Raw genomic sequence first — 21,068 nt, 5'->3', positions numbered from 1 at the left:
AAGGGGACTGTTGGGGCTTGGCTTTACCACCAAGGAGCTTGTGTGTTTGTTTGAATTGTTTTTGAAGAAACTTGGTTGAATGATGCAGTACAGATGGTGGAAGAACCCTTTAAAGTTTGAAGTGGATCTACTTCAGGGGGCAGATCCAGGAATTTTATTTATAAAATTCTCACCAATTTCCCAGGGAATAAATAATGGATCTTGATGCGAACAGTCGGCCGTATTCACAATGATAACTATGATTGTGTGCAGTGTGATGCAGTTTCACTGAATGATAGGGGACTGATGGTTTTCTATTGATTTCACTGAAACAAATGCTACAGATTGATAAACCACAAACACATCTGATTGGAATTTAAACCATGTTGTTATGAAAAATCAGATCTGGCCTCAGGTTCAATGACCTGTAGTGCAGCATCACTCCGTGTTGCAGGCCTCTGACCTTCTTAGATGTGATGGATGTTGACATAAAACTCATTTAAAACTGTTCAGTCTGAAACTCTAACAAATGACGGATCAACTACATTGGGAAACAAATGTTTTATTTCAGCAATCATAAACCATAACAAAACAAAAATAAACTCTTTAGTTACAATATACAATGTATTAGTCTTGAGAATTGTGGTTCCTGTACCAACTCTACTTAAAAACACTGTACAGAACTCTGCTATCAAATTTAAAGAAAAACAAATTAACAGGCTGCTTGAAAACAACTCGGCTTGAAGTAACAGGTTTTCATAAATACTGACTCGGTGAGAGGATGAGGTGGTGAAAGGAAATTTCAACTCTGCAGAACATGATTCATCTTGAGCAGAACAAAGTGGATCATAAGGAAATGTGTCGGGTTTGTTTGATGTTTTTTTAAGTCCGTTAGTTTGGAGTAATACACAACTTTAAAGTGTAGGATTTGTGATCTTGCCCAGCATGAGGATGGCGTTAGAATTTCCCTCTATGACAGAAAAGAAGAACGGGCGGTTGATCGTGAGTTTCACAGGGACGCCCGCTTCTTGTACCTTCTCCTGAGGTTCTGCTCCTTCCTCCGACATCTCAAACACAACCTTGTTCACCACCTGAGGAGAGACAGAAGTGTGAGTGATGCACACACACACACACACACACACACACACACACACACACACAGCCAGAGGTTTTTATTATTACATAACATGCTGAACATATAGATCGTTCACCTTATTTATTGTGAAGGGTTTGGTGTTGCTGAGTTGACTGAACTCAGCAAGGGAGCCCAAGAGTTCGGCCTCGATTTCTGGATCCATTTTGGTCAGCAGGTCATGCAGATCAATCTCAGACGACAGGGAGAACTTTGGCAGCGACAGCTCCAACAGACTGGAGGCATGAGAGGGGAACATATTTAAGATTTTAAGATTAGATAATCCTTTACTGGTCCCACAGTGAGGAGATTTGCCATGTTACAGCAGTAGAGGGGACATTACAAATGAAAAGCAGCAGAACAATAAATATGAAACGTGCAATATTAAGAAAATATGGAACAAAGGATGATGGAATTAAAACTAGATGCACAACTAAAGGATATGGGACGTAACTAATTATATTTGTCATGTATCTGAATTAATTTCAGGATGGAAGAGGGTTGCTAGTTTTTTTTCTGGGCAAGATCTTTAGTCAGCACTTTTTCTATTTATACATTTGTTTTCTATGTTTTTCTGCTCCTTTGTTTATTATTCATAAACCTATTGCTTTATTTTTTTTGTAACAAATCCTTTGTGAAAAAAATGTTTAGTGGACTGAAATAAACTAAACTTAAACCTGTTCCACTTCATATGTCAACAAATATCTGTACTTTCGACTCCACAGATTTACAATGTACACAAAGTAGACTTCTTAAAAAGTAAACAACAACGAGGGGGGAATTGGTCCATTCAATCCAATCTGAGCAGGCAGGAAACATTAGTTATTTACTTCAAACTTGAAGTATATCTTTAAGGAAGTACTTGCTTACAATGTTTGACTACTTCCTCCACTACAGGTGATTAATGTAACATGTTGTTTTACAATTTAACAAAAAATCCTTCAGATTTCTCGTCAAAAGTTGGATCGGGTCTTGATATAGTGTTTTTAAACAGAGCATCACTCACCCCTCCTGGAGACTGTGGTGCCAGCCAGAGATGACGTCTGTGTGCAGCTTGGACTCAATGTCGTGAAGCTTGGCCCCTTCGTGAGGCAGGACCAGCAACATGTATGACCGTTTGCTCAGAGACAACTTCACAACAGTGCACTGCTGCATCTTCAGAGTGACACAACAGAAAAGAGAGATGATTATCCTCATGTCACATTTTACAGCTGCAGATGTTAACAGGAAAAATAACACAATGCTCCTGAACTAAATTTTACCTTATCATTCAGGTAGAAGAACTGACCCGTGTGGGTCATCAGCGGAGCCATCACTGTTGTCGTTTCATCCACCTGAAACTCCTGCAGGGAGGTGTTCTCCGGCTGGAAGGCTGTCCTCCAGCTGCCTGAACAGACACAACCAAAGAACACAGTCAGTGGTGCAGGGTGGTGCAGGAGGAGACAGCGATAGAGTTTCAGTGTTGTTATATTAGCGTCTGGGTCGATGTACAAAATAATCAGATACTTTTAGTCTGAATTACGTTGGTTACATGTCGTCTCCCCCGGGAATAAAATGTCTTAATGTGCGATATCTTGACTCCATCAACTCAAAATCAACTCAGCAGAGACACAGACCTTGAAAGTTGAAGGAGGTGACGAACAGAAGGTCACTGCTGGAGTTGAGCTCTTTAAAGACGCTCTTCACCTTCCCGTCCGACGTCTTCTCCACAAACTCGTTCACCAGTTGCTTGTCCTCCTCAGGTTTGGAGAAGTCCAGGCTGCGGATGAACGATGTGTCCGAGAAGTCCTGCGTGCCCCCAACAAAGACCTCGGACAGCTGAACGTCCTGACGAGTGAAGGCCCAGACCTGCGTGGTGATTTCATCCTTGGGTCCATCGTCCACCAGAGAGTTGATAATCTGCAGTGTCTTGAGAACCTTGCGTCCGTCCACCAGAGACACGCAGTCTACTCGGTCAGTGCCGCTGTTCAGGCCCAGAAGAAGCTGCAAAGACAGAAGAGGAGAGGGAAAGGTTGGCTTCTTTTGAGTTAAAGCTCAAGACACGATGATCATATCAGTCACCAATCATTACTTCACTCAAAAAAGGAATAAATCTAAGTCTTCTTTCCTAAAACCCTCTGGCACACCATCGATAGTGAGAACTTACCTGGAACTTGCTTGCTGTCTTCTTGGAAGCTCCCAGGTACAAAGTGACGAGCGTCCCGTAGGTGTTGATGGGAGAGAGCAGTGTGTTGGTGCTTTGCTCTTTGAGGCTGAGGCCCTTGTACATTCTCAGGCCCAGAGTGTTTAACAGGTGTGCCAGAACCGCTGTCCTCTCAGTGATGTTCTGCCTCTGTGCCTCCAGCTCCATCTGGTCCCTGCTGTCTGGTGTCAGGACCTCAATATCGAGGGGGCTCACGGGAACGGTCTCCAGGGGCTTGGATGGCTTGGTCTGCAGGGTCTCGCAGATGACGTTGTCGGCAGCAAAGAGGTTGAAGGGGTGAATGTAGACGCGGTTGGCCTGACTCGCTGTCAGGCAGCATAGCAGGAGGAGAAGAGGCGATCTCTGCATTTTAGCTTTTGTTGGTCTTCACCTTGAAACGATTCCTTCTGCGGAGGGAGACGGATGTTTTTAGTTTAAGATACAAACATGCCTCTTGAGTTTTGGTGAGTATGAGCTGGTCTGTGAATGAAGAAATCCGGCTGAATGTGGTTCTCCGTCTCTGACAGGATTGGCTGGCAGGAACACTGGGCATAGAGCGGTGTGTCAGTGATCGATTGATGGCTTTTTGTGTGGCGGCTCTCCTGCTGGTCAATGAATAAGAGCAGGCAACAGAGGTCGCATAGATAATGAAGACACGTCTATGGGCGTCTGTGTGTGTGTGAGCACAAGTTTGTATGTGTTTACTGAGACAAAAAAGATGGACACTTCAGTCGCCCATGAAGAGAAAATGTGCTCACACACAAATTTAGACTCTTAAAATGTCACTATATGTTAAGACAAAACTGAATATATCAAACAATGTATTTATGTTGTAACTAATATCTCAGATGAACAGATAAGTTGTAAGGAATTTAAATAAAATATAAAGAAGTTCATTGAGCTATTTCACATTTTCTTAACTGGAAATTGTAATGGTGTTGAGTGAATGCAAAGTAAACACAGTTTAAAGATTATCATCTAAACTAAAATAACTACTTTCTCTTCCTTATGAAAGGTCTTTATGTATCAGCCTAATATTCTCTGAACAAGAGGAACTTGGGTAATTGCTCTTATGCAAAACTAGGACTTTATCCTCTGAGTTGAACCTGTGGAAATGTGGTCTGATGGACTCCTGGAAGTTAGCAAACACTAGATGTCCCCTCTGTTTGGACGTGCACCACAGGACATGGCCTTGGTTTCTGATCAAGAACACCGGTGCACTCAAATGTTCTCATATGTAACCTGTGTACTCACCGACTGCACACAGAGGTCAAAGTGGCTGATTCATGATATTTTCTGTCAGTCTACTGATTTTTTTTGACAAAACTCTTGACATGTTCAGACGCACAATAACCTTCGAGTAGCAACTCTACAGAAATTAAAATAAATATACCTCAAATTGAAATAAAAAGATTGTTAAAGAGACAGTTTTAATCTTTGGCTTTGAAGAATATGATGAGATATTATCTGAGATAAAAAGTTTCCTCCCATCTGTCAAGTTTACCTCCACTGTGCCGCACAATCAAAAGTCAATCACTGAGCTGTGTATGCTCTTACCGTGTGTGTCTTCTGCTGCTGAGTGAGCTCCTGACTCCCCTGCTCCCTCACTTTAACCCAGCCAGACTCCCACGGTGCTCCCACTCTGGTTACTGATTAACCAAAGCAGCATTGAGTCAGGGGCTCTGCTGCCGTGACTCATGGCCCGCTTTGTACTGACGAGCTGCTGCTATAGATAAATAGGTCTGATGAGAGCGGAGAGAGAGAGAGAGAGAGAGAGAGAGAGAGAGAGAGAGAGACCACCCAATGTCCCTCTAACGTGTTGACTTTAGGAGGATGGTACAAGCACATCCTGGAGGGGGTGAGAAAAGGGGAGCAAGGCCTCCACAAAGGAGGAGCAGCAGAGGCACAGCCGGGCTTGTTTGTATTTGCAGGCTGTTCAGTGACTCACTGAAACGACAGCACGTTGTGGAGATGTTTATTTGTGTTCTTGAATACTTACGCATGTTCTTTGTTAACTTAATTAATGGGGTCAAACGGCCGCTGAGGAAAAAAGTCCCAAACCTGAGTCACTTCAATCTATATATCAGAAAAACAATAAAAAAAGAAGAGGAGAAAGGGAATGAAAAAAGAAATGATCTAATACTTGCACTTTCATATACATTTGTATTATTGTTCTTTCATTATCTTATATATATATATATATATATATATATATATATACTCATACTCATTTCTATAAACTTCTTGTGAGTTTTCTCTGTCTGATATAATCTAAATATATTTAAAAAATCAATACTTTCAATAATAGCACTGTTCTCAGATATTATCCGGATGTTGGCCTAAAGTTGCCCAAATGTGAAATAGCAAATGTTGCCCAAATATCCCCAAAACAAGTTAAAGTGGGCCTGTGATCGCTGGCGACCTGTGTTTACCCCTCCTCTTGCCCAATGTCCGCTTCCCCTGCTGCAACCCTCAAAGAATAAGTGGTATAGATGATGGATGGACTACTTAGAATAATGTTGATTAAATCTTGTTTAGTGTAGACATCCCGCTGACACGTATTTTTAAATCTTTAAGTGAGAATAATTAAAGTATCAGAGAAATTAAATCGTATATACTGACTCCATCTTTCTTTTATTCTACTATCAATCTAATAAAATGAAATAATTTAGAGACACAATAAACCGGACATGTCCTGGGAAAAGTTCAAACAACTTTCAATGTGCTAATTCTTGACATCCCTGAACTTATCGCGTAAATCCTACACACTCACCTGAATCAACAGGGCACAGTTCTCATGAGCAAGAGTTTTACAGCTCTGATTCATCTGTTATTCACATCGTTCATTAATGACAGCAGCAGGGACGTCTTTATGTGACGCTGACAGTGAGAGGGATTGTTGTAAAACCTCATCTCACCTGTGTAGAAGTCAAATGTTCAATAAGTAACATTCTGAATTTATGTGAATTTATGTATATTGGTAAGATGTGAAATAATGCTACAGAGAGACAGAAAACTACTACAAAGAGACAGAAAACTACAACAGAGGGACACAAAACTACTGCAAAGAGACGGAAAAGTACTACAAAGACGGAAAACTACTACAGAGAGACAGAAAACTACTGCAAAGAGACGGAAACTACTACAGAGAGATAGAAAACTACAACAGAGAAACTGAAAACTACAATAGAAAGACAGAAAACTACTACAAAGAGACAGAAAACTACAACAAAGGGACACAAAACTACTGCAAAGAGACAAAACTACAACAGAGGGACACAAAACTACTGCAAAGAGACGGAAAAGTACTACAAAGACGGAAAACTACTACTGAGAGACAGAAAACTACTACAAAGAGACACAAAACTACTACTGAGAGACAGAAAACTACTACAAAGAGACAGAAAACTACTACAGAGAGACAGAAAACTACTACAGAAAGCTGAAAAACTATTACAAAGAGACGGAAACTACTAAAGAGAGACAGAAAACTACTACAAAGAGACACAACTACTAAAGAGAGACAGAAAACTACTACAAAGAGACAGAAAAGTACTACAAAGATGGAAACTACTAAAGAGACAGAAAAAACTACCACAAAGAGACAGAAAACTATGGCAGAGTGACAGAAAACTACGACAAACAGATGGAAAACTACCACAAAGGCACAGGAAACTACTACAGAGAAATGATTTAAAAAGTCTGTGAAAAAAGAATTGATAAGATTCATGTTTACAGGACAGATATAAGATACTGTGTGTGAGGGCTTATTTGACATTTTACCGGCTTTAACATGAAGTGCATCTTTATTATAATAGTATATAATACTATGATATTATATCTGGATACATCAGTTATATATAATTTAGTAGAATTAAGAAGATCATCATCACAAGAAAGTCTGAACAAATATCTTAAAACTCACATCCTGCAGCTGGAGGGGAACGATCTTTGCACAACCATCTTTATGATGCTTCACCATGTGTCTGTTTCTCATGAACGACGGTGACGTCCGACCAAACCAAGTCTGTGAGCAAGCTGCTGGGTATATAACTGTGTCAGCATCTGAAGCAGGTTAGAAAGCAAACGAATTCACCATGTGGACTCTGCTGGTTCTTTGCACCGTGGTCACCGTACATGGAGCGAGAGGTATTGTCCACCAGCTTCTCACTCTTGTACTTGTCTCTTGGTTTTGGATGTTTTTCTTACTTCCTTGCATTTGTGTTTTTTACACTGACAGGATCAGTGGCTGTTGTTACCTGTGTTGTCACTAACCTTTTATTTTGTATAATTACTTGTATTCCATCAGGTGATGGTCGCTACCGCACAACTGCTCCAGGTTATTACCACACTACTTCAGGTACAAAACTTCCTCTTTCCTGTAGTTGAGTGTTAACGGTCTTATATTCATCCACGATGCATTCAGCCGCCAGTTTCAATGAAATCAAAGTTATTTACTAAACATGTTGAAGCTGAAATGATCATACATCCTCTTGTATCTCCGAGGTCAAACGTGCCGTAACTACTGCGGCTGGGAATTCTCATACTGCTCCTGCTCAAGCCACTGTCAATACTATGGCACCTGTTGCCATGACTACACGTGTAAGTGCCAAGTCCAAGAAATCAACAGTGTTAACTGTCTCTGCAGCCGTCGCGTTCTGAAGGAGTCAAACCCCACAGTAATGTTTTGAAGAGAGTGACACATGATCTTGTCTGTTTTCACCTGATGGTGTAAAACAAACAGTGGAAGAATTCTTATCAGTTATAAAGCAGCTCTTCTTCATTTTCATTGTTCTTTTCAAACAGACCATTGCACATCAACAACTGGAAGCCCAAACACAAGCCCAGGTAGGATCCTCCGTGTGCACATGAGTTAAATGTTGTTACATACGATTTCATTACAATGACAGTTGCACCATCTTATCCACTTCCAGCTGAACCCTGTGGAGGGAATCTGATTGGCTTTGGGACGTTCTCCAGCCCGAACCATCCCAACTACTACCACGATGGGGCCAACTGCGTCTGGCAGATCAGAACCACACATGACCAGCGAATTCTCCTGTCATTCACCTACCTGCAGTGAGTGAAGAGTGACTTGTGCAAATTGTGAAAAGAACAACAAAACATAGAATTAGGTTCTAAACATAAAGATCCTTTGAGTTTGGCTTCAGTTAATCATATTTTTCGGAACAGATTGGAGAACTGCTGCTCATGTGACTATATTCAAGTCTTCGATGGGCCATCTGTTAATTCTCGGTATCTGGGGAAAGTGTGCAACAACAGTCTGAACTCGTTCTACTCCACGTCCAACTACATGACCGTGGCCTTCAGAAGTGACGGCTCCGTGGTTGGTCGAGGGTTCAAAGCCGAGTTCGTCAGCTCTCTGCCAAGATCTGCAGGTAAAATAACGGCACATTTAATAGCGGGTGTAGGGTGTTTTAGTCTGAATCTTATTTTACGTGTTGTAAACGAGTCGTGTGGGCTGACGTCATGTGTGACGTCTGCTTTGCTTATAAAACTGTCACAAGTCTCAGTTTGGGTGGAGGACGATTAAAGCCTCTACTTTAAACTGGGGGCTGCTGCAGGTGGCATGCTGGGTAATGTAGGATCAAGCAAAGGGATGATAATTGGTATATTTTGGCCTCTACTTTTCAAATTGGACCATTTTCTCCTTTTAAATTTTCTCTTTTGATTCTTTCAGTTTTATGGAGGTGCAAAAACAATTTCAGTCCTTGAATCTGTGAACAAATAATCCAACAAATATTTTAAATTGTCAGTTCTGTGAATGAATTCGCAATTCATCAGCTGGCTTTTACAATGTTTCAGTCAGATCCGAAGTGATGAGCCAAATAACTCTGGAGCCACACTCTGATAAAAACTTAAATCCTGACAGTAATTCAAGCTGTTGTTCCTTTGTCAGGTGTAGTGGAATGTTCCTCAAGCAGCATGAACATTGTGCTGGAGAAGTCTTACCTGAATTCTCTCGGCTACAATAGCCATAACCTGACCCTGGCTGACGCACAATGCAGACCCATTATTTCCAGATACCAGGTGTCCTTCCGTTACCCCATCAACGCTTGTGGCAACACTCGAGAGGTAGACGACTCATCACCCTCTGGAAAACATTAATAATAAACTGTAATAATTCTCCCACAAATGATGTGTTCCACCGTCTTCTACCCTGAACAGTTTAAGGACGGCACAGCTACGTACAACAACATTGTGAGTTCCTACGCCCCCGGCGCCGGGGAGATCACTCGCCAGTCCTACTTGAAGCTGAACGTGGCCTGCAGAATGGCACCGGACTCAGTGAGCCAGATTATGTACCTCGTGGAGAAATATCACAACAGTAGCATTATCGGCACAGGCAGATTCAACACCAGCATGACTTTCTACACGTCCTCGAGCTTCTACTACCAGGTGCGTTAGTGTAGTGAAGCGGTGACTGTTCGTACAGAACATTCCAGTTGCTTCCACAAGGTGCTGATATTTTACTTTTACATTGGCAGGTGACTGAAGTTCCATATGTGGTGACGCTCAACCAGAGAATGTACGTCCAGGTGAGCCAGAAAGCGTACGACAGCAGCCTGGTCCTCTTTCTTGACACCTGTGTGGCCTCGCCGTCGCCCAATGATTTCCAGACCAGAGCTTACTACCTGGTCCGTAACGGGTAAGAGGAGTGTGTTCCTTCTACAAGTATAATCGGGCTGCTCCAACTCATGTGCACACAGACTCTGACTCTCACAAACACTCAGCAACATCCATTCTAAAGCCGATCTTATCACCGGTCTGTCTGTCCACTTGTCCTTTTGAGGGTTGGGGGGGGGGGGGTAAAGACAAAAGAACCATTCACATAAACATTCAAAGTAAAAATATAAAAACTCCAATTAACCCAACCCCTGATCCGTCTAATACGTCATTTGTCAAAAATAAATTATATTGTTTTTTCCCTCCACTGTGAAGTAGTGAAATCTTCCTCTAATCCTACTTATGCATTGATTCATCAGTATTAAAGATCCTCACCATCATGTCCCTGTTTCCCCTTCAGGTGTCCCATGGACAACACCTACTATGTTTATTACAGTGGCAACCAGCCCTACGCCCGATTCTCATTTAAGGCCTTCCAGTTCCTGCGAGCCTCAGAATCAGTGTTCATCCAGTGCAAGGTCTTGGTGTGCCAGGCCCATGACTACAATTCCCGCTGTCGCCGTGGCTGCATGACGCGTACGGCCAGAGACCTGGGGTCAGAACATCACAGCCAAACGATGGTCCTGGGTCCCATCCAACTCCAAGGTCTGTAGCCATTTGTACTTGGTTTTCATATCAATGATGCATCAATTAAAAAATGATATTAGCTGAGATTTAGGAAAGCTCATCGTGTTCTCATGATGATTCACGATTTCTCTTCACCAGACCCTGAGAAAAAAGAAGAGGGGACTCAAAAGCAGGAGATGGTTTAACTTCTCCAGCCTGTTCATTGTGACAGTGATATATACTCACAATGTTCTTCTCTCATAGTACCTGATTAAAAGCATCATCAAAAGACAATCTGTGTTTGTATGCTTCCTTATGTCGTACTCTAAAACACATATAACAGCTGATAATAACAATAACAAAATCAATAATGTCACCTGTTTATTTCTCTTCTTGAGCACAAAGAAGTTGGAGAAAAAAACAAAACGAAAAACAAAGCGCAGCTTAGTTAGAAAACACTTTACTTATAAATTAGCTTATCTATGTCACAATAAAATGATTTGCCATCCCAGAGGGAGAGAGATCGCCAAGAGGCTTTAACATTCACCATTACCTTAGAACCTACGACACACAGAGCAGAAGGCAGTCATTACTGGATGCTCTTATTACTGGTAAGCATGGTGACAAAGAGTTGGTCCTACAAACAGTAACTATGATCTCCACGCACGTTGCTAAGCAACAAACAACAGTACCCGAGACAAAGAACAATCTTGCTAAAGAAGCAGTCTTACTGCTGCATGGTTTTGCTTTTTTGACACTGAACATCAATCCAACCATTCAATACAATACTCAGTAAATATTCAGAAAAGCACTGGGATCCATATGATAAATGGGGGAATCTCACAAAGGCTAGAACGTGTATTCCCAGTGCTACGTGGCAATTCTGAAAAAAGTGATCACATTAGACACAAGACTTGGTGATTCTGTCCTAAACATAGAGATACTGGATATTAAAGTGACTTCATACAATATCAAAAGATCAAAATGTGACAGGATGTGATTCAAAGTGTGCGGAGAAACTTCATTAAAATGTAGTTTAACAACTTTGCTGGCTGACCAGAATCACTGGTACAAAGTTTGGCCAGGTTATAATGTGGGTGTCACCTGTGCCGTACAGCTGGCACGGATGATTTTAAAGTTTCTTAGCAGCATTTATTGAGCGGAATTTTGGCAAAAAGAAAAGTAGTCATGGCTGCCATAGAAAACGACAGGCTAAGGTTCTGGGCCTATCAGTTACAGTAAGGAGAGGTAAGTGTAATAATAATCTTCAAAGTAACAGTCCTCTTTATCTTGGACACACAAGAAAGGTGACTTTGTCAGGCACTGCAAAGAAATAGTAGTAATGCACCAAGCACTGAAATAAGTTCAACAAGGCTTAAGTAAGTAACTCAAGGCTGACAGTTTGACTCCTGTGTGAGTAACATTGGAGAAATATTTATCTATAGGTCCGGGAGAGTTGAGAATTTATTTGAGTGGTAAATCTGAGAGTGAACCTCGGCCTTCACTCTCTTGATAGGCACAGGTGAGCTACAGTCAGGTTTGTTCCTCAGTGAGGTGATGTAGGAGTTTCAGTCAACAAAAACATTACACCTAACAACTACAAAAAAAACGATAGCCCTTAGCATTGGTGGTATCCCTTCAAAGGGATTTATTGTGTTTGGACAACCCTGATTCTAATAAGGTCAATGAAACATTACAGTGGATAAGATTCCTGAATAATTTCCATCTAGTCAAATAATCTGTAAAAAACTTAAGCTACCAGATCGCCTCTTTGTGAGTGAATGTATTTCATTTTAAATACAATTTTGAAAAGTCAGCCAATCAGTTAAAGGTCCAGTGTGTAAGATTTAGGTGAAAGGGAACTACTGGCAGAAATTTAATGTAGAATAATCCTCATGATGTTTTCACTAGTTCGTTTCATCTAAATTGTAGTTTTCTTTACCCCAAAAAATCCTCTTTATATTTAAATACTTTGTATTTACATCGAGGGGACCCTCTCTACGGAGGCCGCCATGTTTTTAACATTAGTCCAGACTGGACAAACTAAACACCTTTTGAGTTTTGATGAAAACTGAAGGCTGCCACAGGTTCTCTGTCATGTTTGGAAGGAGAGGGTGAGGTGAGGGGTGTTCAGCTGCAACATGAAATTTCAACACTAGATATCACCACATTCTACACACTGTACCTTTAAGCTCACCTACTTCAGGGAAGCTGCAACATAGCATTATATTTTTTTGCTCTGTCCAAACTGATGTAATAAATTGGCTACCTAATCATTACACAAAGTTTATTAGTTGTTGGTTTTAACAGCCCATGAATGTGACTCTCTCCACCACCACAAATAAATTCTCAACCTGTCAAAAACACTGATCATCCCATTCTAATACACTTGAATGGGCACCTTTAATTATATAAAAAGGAACCTGTATAACTGTCAAAGGCTAGGCTACATCAAGGCCAAGTAAAAGTCCAATAAATAAAGTTACTATGGAATTAATAAAAACAAAGCTGTCCGTAGAAAGTTCGCTCAAGTTTTTCCTCATCCTTCGTTACTTGTGCTGCCCGCGGGCAAAGTGGCAGGCAAAGTCATACTTGCTCTTGCATTTGTAGCCGCAGATGTTGCACTGAAATGGGTTCTCGTAGCCATGGCAGCCCATGTGGATCGTGTAAAGGATGTTGTCGGGAAAGTAGATGTCACAGTGCTGGCAGTGATGCAGCGTGTGGTGGTCCTGGAGTGGGGCGGACAGGCCCGGGGCTGGCGTACTGGATTGGCTGTTGGAGACACTAGGAGTACTGGTGCGACCACTGTGCTCGCTGCAGGGTCCTCCTCCAGGGCTGCAATTGCTGTGGGGAGGAGCTCGGGGCTCTGGGGTGATTGGGGAAGAGGACACGTGAGCCACGCTGGCTGTGACATCTACAGGAGCTGTGGCAGGGTGGGGCTGCTGGATGAGGAATGGCTTCTCATCGACGATGGATTCTGCTCCTGGAGACATGGGAGGTTGAGTCAGGGCCTGGGACTCTGACGGGAGGCTGGCCAACTGGCCTGCAAGTGTGGACAGCTGGTTCAGGGGGTTATCCATAACCATATCATGGTGATTATGATTTTGATTAGGGGCGAGCCCGTCCTCGACCGTCCCGCTCTGATTATCATAGGTCTCCTGACGTAAGTGTGGCAGCTCATGAGAGAAGTCATTCACATTATCCGCCTTGTGCACCACCATAGAAGGGGGGCTGAAGTTGATGAGGAGCCGGCGACCATAACCCAAAGAGCTGGCCTTCTTCTGTAAAACACTTAGCATCTTCTTGTGGGAGAGTGAGCGAGCGCCTTTCATTGGGAGGAGTTTGTGGCGTCTGCGGCGGTGGTGCGACAAGTTGCTACGGTCACTGCAGCGAAAGGAGCACAGCTCACACTTGTACGGCTTCTCACCTGTGTGCGATCGCATGTGGGCCTCCAGGTGACGCTCGTAGGCTGAAGCAAATGGACAGAGGTGGCAGCGGTGCGGCTTCTCTCCTGTTAAATTGAGGAAAAGAGACTAAATAACAAAATATTTGTCAGCAGCGTCCTTCGAAAGTTAACGACTAACACTTACCTGTGTGAATTCGGATGTGCTCGATGAGTCGTGCGGTGCCTCTGGTGGCGTAGTTGCAGTAGCGGCACTTTAGCTTGCCGTCATAGGTCCTCTCGAAGCCATCGACAAGGATCCCTGAACTGTCCTCCAGTGACATGTCCACTGTGGGGTGATCCAGTCCATTCTGACTGCAGTCTGTATACATGAACATTAGCAGAATTTATAATAAGAAAAAATTATAAGACATACAACACAAACTCAGGTTATACTTTATTAATTATAGGGAAATAAATAATTCAGCAGTTAGTGCGTGTTTTCTCCGGCTTCATCGCCCAAAAACACCCAGATCAGGGTGAGATGAATTAATACTCTAAATAGACCATAGACTAGTAGCCTTAGTATGTTGACCCTGTGATATGCTGGTGATCTATCCAGGGTGTACCCCACCCCTCCTCAGCTGTGATCCTCAAATGATAAGCCTGTAGATAATGGATGATTATTCCAGTGGTTGATGGTAACATTAAACTACAAAGATTGTTAAAGTTAAAAAGAAATGATCTGTATAAAACTGCATCAGGGCCAGAAACAGAGGTGGAATGACACATGATCTCTGTACCTGCTGGCAGCTCGTCCGCCTCCTTGACTCCGCTGACGGAGCCTGATATCATGTTGACATGTTGAGTCTGCTGGCTCAGATACTCCTGGAAGTCCTTCACAAAGTCCAGCGTGTCCGGCTTTTCCTCCCCCATCGAGAAAGAGAGAGCGGTGCGAGCGTCCGACACTAAAACGACGCGTCAACAAGAAACACTGTTAATAAATACACAGAGAGAGAAAAGTCATGCAAACAGAATGAAGCTGGTCTGGGATCAGCGCGGCACACACTTACCTTGTCGAGGATTAACTCGCCGGCTGGATGTTGAACACTTTCGCTCACTTGTTCGGAGAAGCCGCCTCGCAGCTGTTCAAACACGGTGACGGGTCAGTGCTGGAAACCAGTGTCCTAACAACAGGAGCCCGCTGCGGTCCGATGTGAGCCCTGTCCCCGCTACACACAGCCCCTCGTCCCCGTCATGTTGGAACCGAAGCTACGTACGCTGCGTTAGCCGCGCGGCTAAAGTTAGCTTATCTCGGAGGAAGCATCTTTATCGACAGGAAGCTCGTTATCTGGTCCACACCGCCATCTTTAGTTGTCACGGTCGGGTCTGAGATAAAAAAAAAAAAAACATCCAGAGAACTGCTGGATTTAAAATGTGTCTGACGTCGACGCGTTTGTTACGATTGTAGCGGAAACACAACCTGACAAATCAAAACAATAAACCAGTCGGAGGGGTGAAAGTTCAACACGTGTGCACCGGTAAAAAGCGTCCTGAGACCAGCGTAGAGAGGAAGAAAGGTTCCGACCATCCAGAGTGAAATCACAGAAAAGTACAGTAAAGCAATCGAGAAGAACGTGAATGAACGATGCACCAGGTTTCTGTCCGTCTGATGACCGACAAGGCCTGAAAGCACTGCAGGGGACTGGGTAATATATTTTTAATATCAATAGTGTGTTATTTACTCATCCTTAAATGTGCTCCATCCACTTTATGGCCTTTAATTAGACATCAGAGTGGTTAAATTGCTAAAAACAAACTTTATCCAACTAGCTGCAGGAGAAGGAGAAGTTAGGCTTCCTGATAAAACATGCTAGTGTTTTGTTTCTTGCTCAGTTTTAGATTTAATATGGAGACAACAGATAGAGCATCAGTTTAGACTGGCACATCCCTTATGATGATTTCCTACCATTGAGTTAGTGAACCTGAGAAAAAAGGTTTCCAACGGAAAGCTGTGAATCTGCTCAAAACACAGTCATCCACCTGGTATGTAATAGTGAAGCAAATGTTTTCTGTGCCTGAATACATAATATAAATAAGATATCAGTTTACTATAGCACAGGCCTAAAAGGTTTAATAATAAGATACTGTTTAACATTGATGTATTATTTACTAATCCTAAAATTGTACCACTTTCTGCTTATGAACCATAGTTAGACGTCAGATTGGGAAGGTCACTTATTTAAATTACATGTTTTCACAATAATTCAAATATCTACAAACTATCAAACCAGTTACATAAAAGTAGTCTTTGACAGACAGGAGAACATTTACCGGTCATGAAAGTGACTAAACATTTTGTCATTGGCTCTCCGACAAAACATGCAACAGTTTTTTTTACTAGCTGAGCTTCAGATTTAATATTGAGAAATAAACCAGTGTATAATTTGAGATTGGCCAAACCCCTATAATGTTTAAACATTAAACTTTTATAAAGGCGTATACTTGAATGAACTTGGATGTTCGTAATTCTAAATGTCTATTGTTTTTGTATCAGTGTTGAACCTACCATCAACAATGCTCTTAAAGACAGTCACTTTTTTGTTTTGTATAGATGTGTGAATTTAAACACCCCTCTCTCACCAACAGCTAATGAAGTTAACTGATAGCATGTCCATTCATTCGTTGCTGACATGACACACTTTCTAGATGTACAGCTTCCAATTAGGTGCAAGTGGCAAATGAGCCAAAACAATTGCATTACTTTCCAAAGCTATTGACTCATTCATGTTTTATCATGATCAATAATTCACCAGTCAGGGCTTGGTGAAGATCGCGTTGCCCCATTTGTGTCAAAGTTGTAGGAAAGGCACTGAGGAGAAGATGATAAACGACCAAGTTGAGCGAGGCTGCTGTATCCTTTTACCGCATTACAACTGCCACTGTCAGAGCTGCCGTATTACAGCAGTAATGTAAACCAGCTGGCAGGGAACTCCTCACTTTGTAACACAAGTCGATTGTTTACAGTTCATCTTCCTGTCTATACTTTATTCTCTAAGAAATATAGTGTGTGTGTGTGTGTCCCCTATTTTAACATACTATCACATATTTCAACTTTTTTTTCTCCATAGGTCTATTTGTTCCTTCTCGTTCAGATGCTGCTGCTTGTCCACATGCGAGCACAGTTCCACATCCAGACACTGGATGGCGCACATGTCTCAGTGGTGGAGCAGGTACTTCCCATGATTCTACCACACACTGGTTTGAGACACAAGTTCTCCTCACGTGACACAGGAGACAAAGCTAAGACATGTGGACACATAGTGCTCACGAGCATTAACCTCGCGGGCAGAGGTTTGATTCCTCACAATCACACAGGTTGTAACTGTCAGTGTTCACACAATGTTCAGTCAGATAGTTGATCCCTGTGTTTGTCAGCTGCCTGTCCCAGAGGACAGGAGTTGTGGGGGGGTGCATGACAGTCGACCTCACCGGTTGAACCATGACCGGCGCAGCAGCCAATTACATCAGCTCCTAACAGCCTGTCCACACTAATGTTATTTTATTGCAATTTAATTATTCTCAGGTTTCCACCAGGGCCAGGTCCTGTTGAATAATTCACTCACAGCCACAATGATTTGTCGGCACGAAAAAGACAAAGTGCACACTTCTCTACACTCTCATTTGTTTCAGTGCTATTGTTTTTAATTCCCATCATATAAATCATAGAAACAATAATCTTATGTTGTGTTTCCCACTAAGCATGTCCTGCAGTTAGAATCAATGCTGCATTTGGTTTAAAAGCGTAGATTTATTACGCCTAAAAATACTTAAGGCGAATAATTGGTCATACTTAATTTTACATTAATGACATGTCCACCGTGCGATATATTAAGCTGTTCTGTTAAAGGGCATTGGACGTGTATTAATGAGTTGGAGAGCAGGTAATACTCAGATAGGGATTAGTGAGGCTGGCATTTACACCTAACAATGCTGTGGTCACATTAGTCAATCAACCCAATATAATCTGATGGGAACTTGAAATGACTTTATATAGTAAACCTTCATTTTCTGCCATGGACACGATTCCATCTAATGATGACACACTCATCCAAAACTGAATAAATCATATATTTAACACTTTGTAAAGATCAGACTTGAACTTAAAGTCTTCAACCACAGGACTAATCAAATTCATATAAGCGAGTTTGAATACACACAGTGGCACATGCAGAATGGGCTCTGGGACAACACCTGTCTTTGAGAAGGTTGCAGTGTTATCCACTTGCTCTGATTCACATCTAAAAGGCCTGAATAAAAAGGTTCCCTCCTCCTCTTAACTGCTTGATTTACAGGCTGTTTGTGGTTTAATGCCAGACAGGACAATTCATTTGCTCCTCCTTTACTGAAAGAAATGGGAATTTAATTTAGAGAAGGTCTTAAGCAGTTTTTTAAGACTTGGTGTCATTTGTTGGGCTTGTGTAAGAGCTGCATTAGAGATTACCCTCCTGGAAAAGCTTTTTAATCCCAGACAAGTGCAGCCATAGTAACGGCACACAGGAGCCTCTCGGAGGCAGAAAGGTGAAGGGGGACTTTGACGAGATTTATTCTTCTTCTGCTGAGACTGTTTCTTTCTTGAGGTCTCCTGCTCCACGTGGAGCATTTGAAAAAGAACTGAGAGGTGGGGGATAGGATAAAGGAGGTATATATTAAGCTTTTCTTTCCTCTCACCACTTAATTTCCTTGCAGGCGCGCCTTGCGCCGTTGTAATGAATGTAATTGCCGCCTTTGATGAGAATGCTATTATCTGGATCACACTTTACATGGGCAAACAAGACTGCCCCTCCTTCCATCTCCACCTCCCATTTAACTCAGCAATGAGACCCCCCAATTATGCGGGGAACAAGTGGCTTTTCATAAAGCCAGCGTGTCGCTCTTGATTGGTGAGGCTCGGAGCCGGCTACATGTGGACAAAGGATATATTAGATGTGATATAGGCACACCAAAAACCCCATTTCCTAGATTAATTTCCTGCATGCCTCATAGAAAGGGCCCACTCTCTCCCCACTGAATTCTATCTCTTCTTAAAAGACAAACTTTCGTCTTTTGATAGGTGTGGCACCTCGATGGACAGACAGACATTTTATTGACCCAAGTTTGACCACAGCTGCTTGGAGTGCAAGAGAGATTAGGAGCGAAAAGAGAAATGTTTCATGTCCACGTGGGAGGACGGGATTTTTTTTTTTTTTTTAAAAGCTCAAAATCTTTTTCCTAGTCCTACATTTCCTGCCCTTGGCCTGGATCAGCTCACTTTTTGTGCTGATCTGTTTGCAGTCTCTGCGCACACAGACACACAGACACAGAAACACACAAACACACACACTCATTCTCTGTCTCTTTCACACACCCACGCACAGACACACTGAAGCACGCTAAACACCCATTTGATAATAGTGGCGAAAAGATATGATGGTAGTTTATGAGGCAACGCGCAATGAAACTGCTGTCACCTCAGGAAGTCTAAGTGTTCTTCTGACTGCCTTATTACCGTATTAAAGCACAACTCGACAAATTCACAGACACAGACACACACAGACACACACCTCAGCCAGCATCTGACAACGTGGCGTGATTCTGTCTAATATTACACCAGGCTGAAATATCGAGAACAATCAAATCGACTGTCACAAGTGACAAATTATACTATTACTCCTCAAAGATTGTCATCCTTGAAATGTATTCATAGCCATTTCTTCTTTATCGGTGAGTGATTATTCCTCAAAGCAAGCAATTCTCCTGTGATGAATTGGTAATCAATTCATTTGACTGTTATGTTTTGAGAACGGCTGCGAGGAATCGGCAGCATTGGTCACTCTCATCCCCTTGCATATATATCCAGCACTCACCTGTGGTGCTGTTTGGCCTGATGGATGCCAGCTGCCTGACCACCAGACTCCTAAAGGTTTATACCATCAGAAACAGCTTGCCATCTGCGCCCAGTCACGACAGAGAAAGAATTGGCCAATATTTTTGACTGAAGTGGCATTTTAGCAGTATTTATTTCATGGTCCCACTACCAAAACCAAGGGTCACAAATAAAGAAGATGGTATAATAGCTTTTGACTGGCCAGCGAGCTCCCGACTTGAAATGAAGTGTCCAGTTGTGAGTTATCGTGGCCAAACGTCATTTGTACAGCCTGAAAAGTGGGGACATTTTTCTAGCCTGTCAGTCTCTGGCTATAGCTCATTGTCCTGAATGATGCCTCTGAACGCACAGTTGCCCTAATACGAGCATTTCACTCGTGCAGCAAGAAGCTTGGCAATGGATTAGCCTGTCAATAGCAAGATAATATAGTGCATCCACTGGAACATCCTCAAACTCCAATGGGTCACTCATGTAGAGTATCAACTCTGCCACACTGAACACGTTTACTGTGATCTTACTGCAACTGACTGAACCTAAACTAGATCCAGTTTCTTTTGTTTTCATCAATTGATAATTATTTCCTCTTTTCTCTTTCCATTCTTTAAATCTATGAATTAATGGTTTGGAGAAGGCAATGTCTAAAATATTTAGTGAAATGTACATAAAAGTATTGCAGGTTTTCAAAGTGCTTGTTTTGTCCAGATTAAATCCAAAGGTATTTCGTCAACCATCACGAGACAAGTAGCATGTCTGCAACTTTCTCTTGAAAAATGATTAATCAATCACCAAATATTGTCTAATCAATGTTCTTCCAATTTGCAAATCGATTAATCAACTAATAATGTCAGTCTCTTTATTTTTCTGGTGGTAGTTACAAAATGAGCATCATTGTAAAAAAAATCCCTTAATAGTCTTAATACTTTTTTAACTGGTAAAGCAGTTTGAATCACTTTGTTGCTTGTGTAAAAATCCATTTGTCTTACCCCAATAAAGGTTTAATGAAAGCAAAAGAAACAAAGTCTTGTGAAAATTGATTCTGAATTTTGAATAGATGTGAGATGAAAAACATTGGCACAGATACCAACTATGTCTGTGAGAGGCTCATATTGGCTGAATTATTTTATCTGATTTATTATTATTTTCAATCAGAGGATAAAAGGCCTCAAAGTTGATAAAGCCTTCCCCTCATCTTTGTATTGATTTGAAACAAGTA

General features: G+C 42.0%; 3 protein-coding genes across 8 annotated transcripts; 1 reads left to right on the top strand and 2 right to left on the bottom strand.

Moving 5' to 3' along the window:
• Nucleotides 1-525: 525 nt before the first annotated feature.
• Nucleotides 526-9,284, bottom strand: agt (angiotensinogen). Of its 4 annotated transcripts, XM_069538186.1 has the most exons (9): nucleotides 7,219-7,351; nucleotides 6,067-6,211; nucleotides 4,851-5,369; nucleotides 3,258-3,700; nucleotides 2,728-3,094; nucleotides 2,374-2,498; nucleotides 2,118-2,266; nucleotides 1,191-1,347; nucleotides 526-1,070 (listed from the first exon to the last, which is right to left on the bottom strand). In XM_069538186.1, the coding sequence occupies exons 4-9, from the start codon at nucleotides 3,660-3,662 to the stop codon at nucleotides 894-896; spliced, it is 1,380 nt and encodes a 459-aa protein (XP_069394287.1). In that variant the 5' UTR covers nucleotides 3,663-3,700; nucleotides 4,851-5,369; nucleotides 6,067-6,211; nucleotides 7,219-7,351; the 3' UTR covers nucleotides 526-893. The 4 variants fall into 4 exon arrangements, with proteins under 4 accessions (XP_069394287.1, XP_069394288.1, XP_069394289.1 ...); XM_069538187.1 differs by lacking the exon at nucleotides 6,067-6,211 and having other exon boundaries at nucleotides 5,293-5,369; nucleotides 7,219-7,352; XM_069538188.1 differs by lacking the exon at nucleotides 7,219-7,351 and having other exon boundaries at nucleotides 5,293-5,369; nucleotides 6,067-6,184.
• LOC109633323 (scavenger receptor cysteine-rich domain-containing protein DMBT1-like) lies at nucleotides 7,304-10,841 on the top strand. Of its 2 annotated transcripts, XM_020093121.2 has the most exons (11): nucleotides 7,304-7,442; nucleotides 7,603-7,653; nucleotides 7,800-7,895; nucleotides 8,100-8,141; nucleotides 8,228-8,372; nucleotides 8,487-8,692; nucleotides 9,214-9,389; nucleotides 9,483-9,713; nucleotides 9,803-9,963; nucleotides 10,342-10,586; nucleotides 10,707-10,841. In XM_020093121.2, exons 1-11 carry the CDS (start codon nucleotides 7,391-7,393, stop codon nucleotides 10,751-10,753), a joined length of 1,452 nt encoding a protein of 483 aa, XP_019948680.1. In that variant the 5' UTR covers nucleotides 7,304-7,390; the 3' UTR covers nucleotides 10,754-10,841. The 2 variants fall into 2 exon arrangements, with proteins under 2 accessions (XP_019948680.1, XP_019948671.1); XM_020093112.2 differs by having other exon boundaries at nucleotides 7,431-7,653.
• Nucleotides 10,842-10,915: 74 nt separating this feature from the next.
• Nucleotides 10,916-15,526, bottom strand: ikzf5 (IKAROS family zinc finger 5). 2 transcript variants are annotated; one of them, XM_020093143.2, is made up of 4 exons: nucleotides 15,003-15,526; nucleotides 14,733-14,897; nucleotides 14,138-14,311; nucleotides 10,916-14,058 (listed from the first exon to the last, which is right to left on the bottom strand). In XM_020093143.2, the coding sequence occupies exons 2-4, from the start codon at nucleotides 14,863-14,865 to the stop codon at nucleotides 13,097-13,099; spliced, it is 1,269 nt and encodes a 422-aa protein (XP_019948702.1). In that variant the 5' UTR covers nucleotides 14,866-14,897; nucleotides 15,003-15,526; the 3' UTR covers nucleotides 10,916-13,096. The 2 variants fall into 2 exon arrangements, with proteins under 2 accessions (XP_019948702.1, XP_019948711.1); XM_020093152.2 differs by having other exon boundaries at nucleotides 14,733-14,923; nucleotides 15,003-15,339.
• Nucleotides 15,527-21,068: the final 5,542 nt, after the last annotated feature.

This window comes from Paralichthys olivaceus, chromosome 14 (genome assembly GCF_024713975.1).
Source record: "Paralichthys olivaceus isolate ysfri-2021 chromosome 14, ASM2471397v2, whole genome shotgun sequence".
Classification (NCBI taxonomy): Eukaryota; Metazoa; Chordata; class Actinopteri; order Pleuronectiformes; family Paralichthyidae; genus Paralichthys; species Paralichthys olivaceus.
This window is presented reverse-complemented; position numbering and strand designations above follow the sequence as displayed.